At 37.3% G+C, this 2828-nt stretch overlaps 1 protein-coding gene across 1 annotated transcript in view; it reads left to right on the top strand.

The window, feature by feature from the left end:
- Positions 1-2443, top strand: part of TRRAP (transformation/transcription domain-associated protein) — a gene marked incomplete at its 3' end in the record, with an annotated part of 43696 nt that extends 41253 nt beyond the window's left edge. The window contains exons 44-45 of the mRNA XM_010075121.1: positions 1406-1619; positions 2318-2443. Coding sequence (XP_010073423.1) covers positions 1406-1619; positions 2318-2443 — 340 coding nt within the window. The remainder of the gene's footprint in view (positions 1-1405; positions 1620-2317) is intronic.
- Between the last annotated feature and the right edge of the window lie 385 nt (positions 2444-2828).

Genomic DNA, 2828 nt, shown 5'->3' on the forward strand with positions numbered 1-2828 from the left:
ATGTAAATTGTTAAGCATGAAAATTGCGTCAGTGGTAATCGTTTTTATAGGTGCAGTACTTACAAATATTAAAATAGACTTAGAAGCAGGTAGAGTAACTTCCTGTATTATTTTGATTTTGAAATAAGTTGTAGTTTGCTTGTTTGGATGGCTTACTGGTTGGGGGTAGTGGTGGCGGTGTGTTGGGGTTTTTTTTGTGAGTAGGAAGTTTTGCAAATTGAAATAGTTTTTTATTAGTTCCTGAAATTGATTTTTTTATTGGTTTTGACTGTGTTATGGTAACATGAAATTCACTAAAAGGCTAGCTTCCTTTATTTGATGATACAACATATTTTGCTTATCATCTGTGTGCTATTTATATGCTCTTTGCTGTATAATAAGTTTTTCTACACCTATTTTATTTGTATCATACTATTAAATAGCACTAGCAATCTTACCGTGTTAAATTTTTAGGAACTCCCTTGATGTCTGTTTCTTTGAATAAAGGAGTAATGTATCCTACTTTCGTGAACTTTACAATGTCTTAAGTTTATATGAAAACTTGCTGTGGCCCATTTTTTCCAATTGTTTAACTACGTGTGCTATACTTTTATGGAGATGGTCCTTGAATGGGCAAGCATCTAATTTCATCCTTCTCTCCTGTTGGAAGAGTTTTTGGTGTGGCTCTGTTTGTTTTGGGTTTATAAGCGTTGATAGTGTTCCAGGGAGCTAATATTTGTTGTTTTACTCATCTTTTCCCAAGTAGTGTGCAACCTGAGTGAAAATTGACATTAAAATGATATTTTTTTTTCCTGTTGATGGCATTTGATAGCCTACAACAGGAGGAACTGCAGTCAGTTCTGACCATTGTTGTACAATGATTACCTCCTACTCATCTTCCTCACTTACACAGTTGCAAAGCTGTTTAAGTGCCAGGTGACGGAGGCTGTGCAGTAACATCAAGAAAATCATGACTTTGAGTGATTCCTCTCCTCTGAAGACAGAGAAAGTTGTGAGTATCTACGTGCTGGCTGCTGAAGAAGAGCTGCATGTTATATACAGACCAGCATTGCCCTCCCTTTCTGGAACAGAGAGATGTTGACAAAGAGATAAAACATCCTCTGTCAAAAGCATTTCTAACCAGCAAGGTTGCAGGCAACTTCCAAAACTGAGGACCACAAAAAACACCAGAACGAACATACTGTAAAAGCTTAAATAACATTTTTATGAGTAGAGATTTTACAGTGCCTTGTATTTTACAGTTGTATATTGCATGATTTATCCAGAAGATTGATATGAAACATCACTAGTGTAGAAACCTCAACCTTATTGCAGGTTTTCAACAGGTTTGATCTGGTCTTACTAACCTGTGTAGTGCTTGTGTGATTTCCCCCACTCACTGCCTTTTTGTATGTGTTCTCTTTAGGAACAACCCAATCAGGCCAACTTTGCCAACATCTGCACTGGCTTAGAGGTCCTAAGTTTCCTGTTGACTGTACTTCAGCCCCCTGCTATCCTGAGCAGCTTCAAACCCCTGCAACGAGGTGTAGCTGCCTGTATGACTTGCGGAAACACCAAAGTTTTGAGGGCGGTCCACAGTTTGCTTTCTCGCTTGATGGGAAAAAAAAAGAACCAAGTATGTGGTATTGTCTTCCTCCTTTTATCCTTTATTGCTTCATAACTTAAGTGATGAAGGGCAGGGTGAAGACACTCTTTGGAATGTGCTAATATTCTCTTTTATGATTCCTGCATTTAATGGTCCATTTTAGCTTGCACTTTCAACCTCTGCTTAAAAAAACAAAAGCTGAAATAAGTAATCATGTGGAATACATCATTATCCTTTGACATAAAAACTTAATAAGCTGTGGCTGTCATAACTTTGGTTCAAGAAATGCATGCTATAAATTTAATGTATTTTTGCAATTTTTCAGCTTCAGAAGTGCAATTAGTTTTTTTTTTAGTTGTTAAGCTTTGCTGTTTTGCTAAAACAAGAAAGGAAGATAGTGTAAAAAAAAAAAAAAGAAAAAAAGACAATAGGTAATATGCCGTGCCTTAATATAAACTAATTTAGGTAATATTTTCTTAAAAAAAATTGGTAATCTAGGACTTCTTATGTAAATGAATCATTTAGAAGTAGTGGTGCACTCTTACAGAAGACACACGGGTTGTATAATAAAGAGGTTTATATAAATGAGAGATCTATTTGTGCTACCTTGGTTTATTAGCAAGATAAAGTTCCGGTGATGGTATAGATGGCTGTATGTTCGCAGTGTAGCTGTTCCTTGCCTCTTCTGTGGCTAATGTACCAAAAGTAAACACGACTCTCTAAACTCTGCAGGTACCTCAAGTGTAGCTTCAAAATATGAAGAGCTGGAGTGCCTTTATGCTGCAGTTGGGAAGGTTATTTATGAAGGACTTACTAATTACGAAAAAGCCACTAACACGAACCCTTCTCAGCTTTTTGGTAAGTTTCCCACATCCCTGGGAGATACATAGAATGGCCAATAATGAGGATCATCTTTGTCACAAGCTTTTATTTTCCGTAAGGAAATTGAAATCTGATATCATGCAGAGGAAGCTGTGGGAAGCTTTTGGAGCTAGCTTGAGAGATGAGCTTGGGATGTCTGTCATCTGGGAAGAGAGGGACGGGGGGTTTCATTGTGCTCTGTTGGAAGTGGGGAGCTGCAGCTGTGCTAGATGGAAGCCTTCTGCATTCAAAGTGCATAGGAAAAAGGTACAGCATTCAGATTAAACAAAATATGAAGTAAGAGTTACTGGAAACTTGTTACATGGAAAAACCAAAGTCCTGTGGGTTCTACTCTGAGGTACAATAGAATATTTCAGAGAAT

The sequence above is a fragment of the Pterocles gutturalis genome, unplaced genomic scaffold (genome assembly GCF_000699245.1).
Source record: "Pterocles gutturalis isolate BGI_N339 unplaced genomic scaffold, ASM69924v1 scaffold9057, whole genome shotgun sequence".
In the NCBI taxonomy this organism is placed as follows: domain Eukaryota; kingdom Metazoa; phylum Chordata; class Aves; order Pterocliformes; family Pteroclidae; genus Pterocles; species Pterocles gutturalis.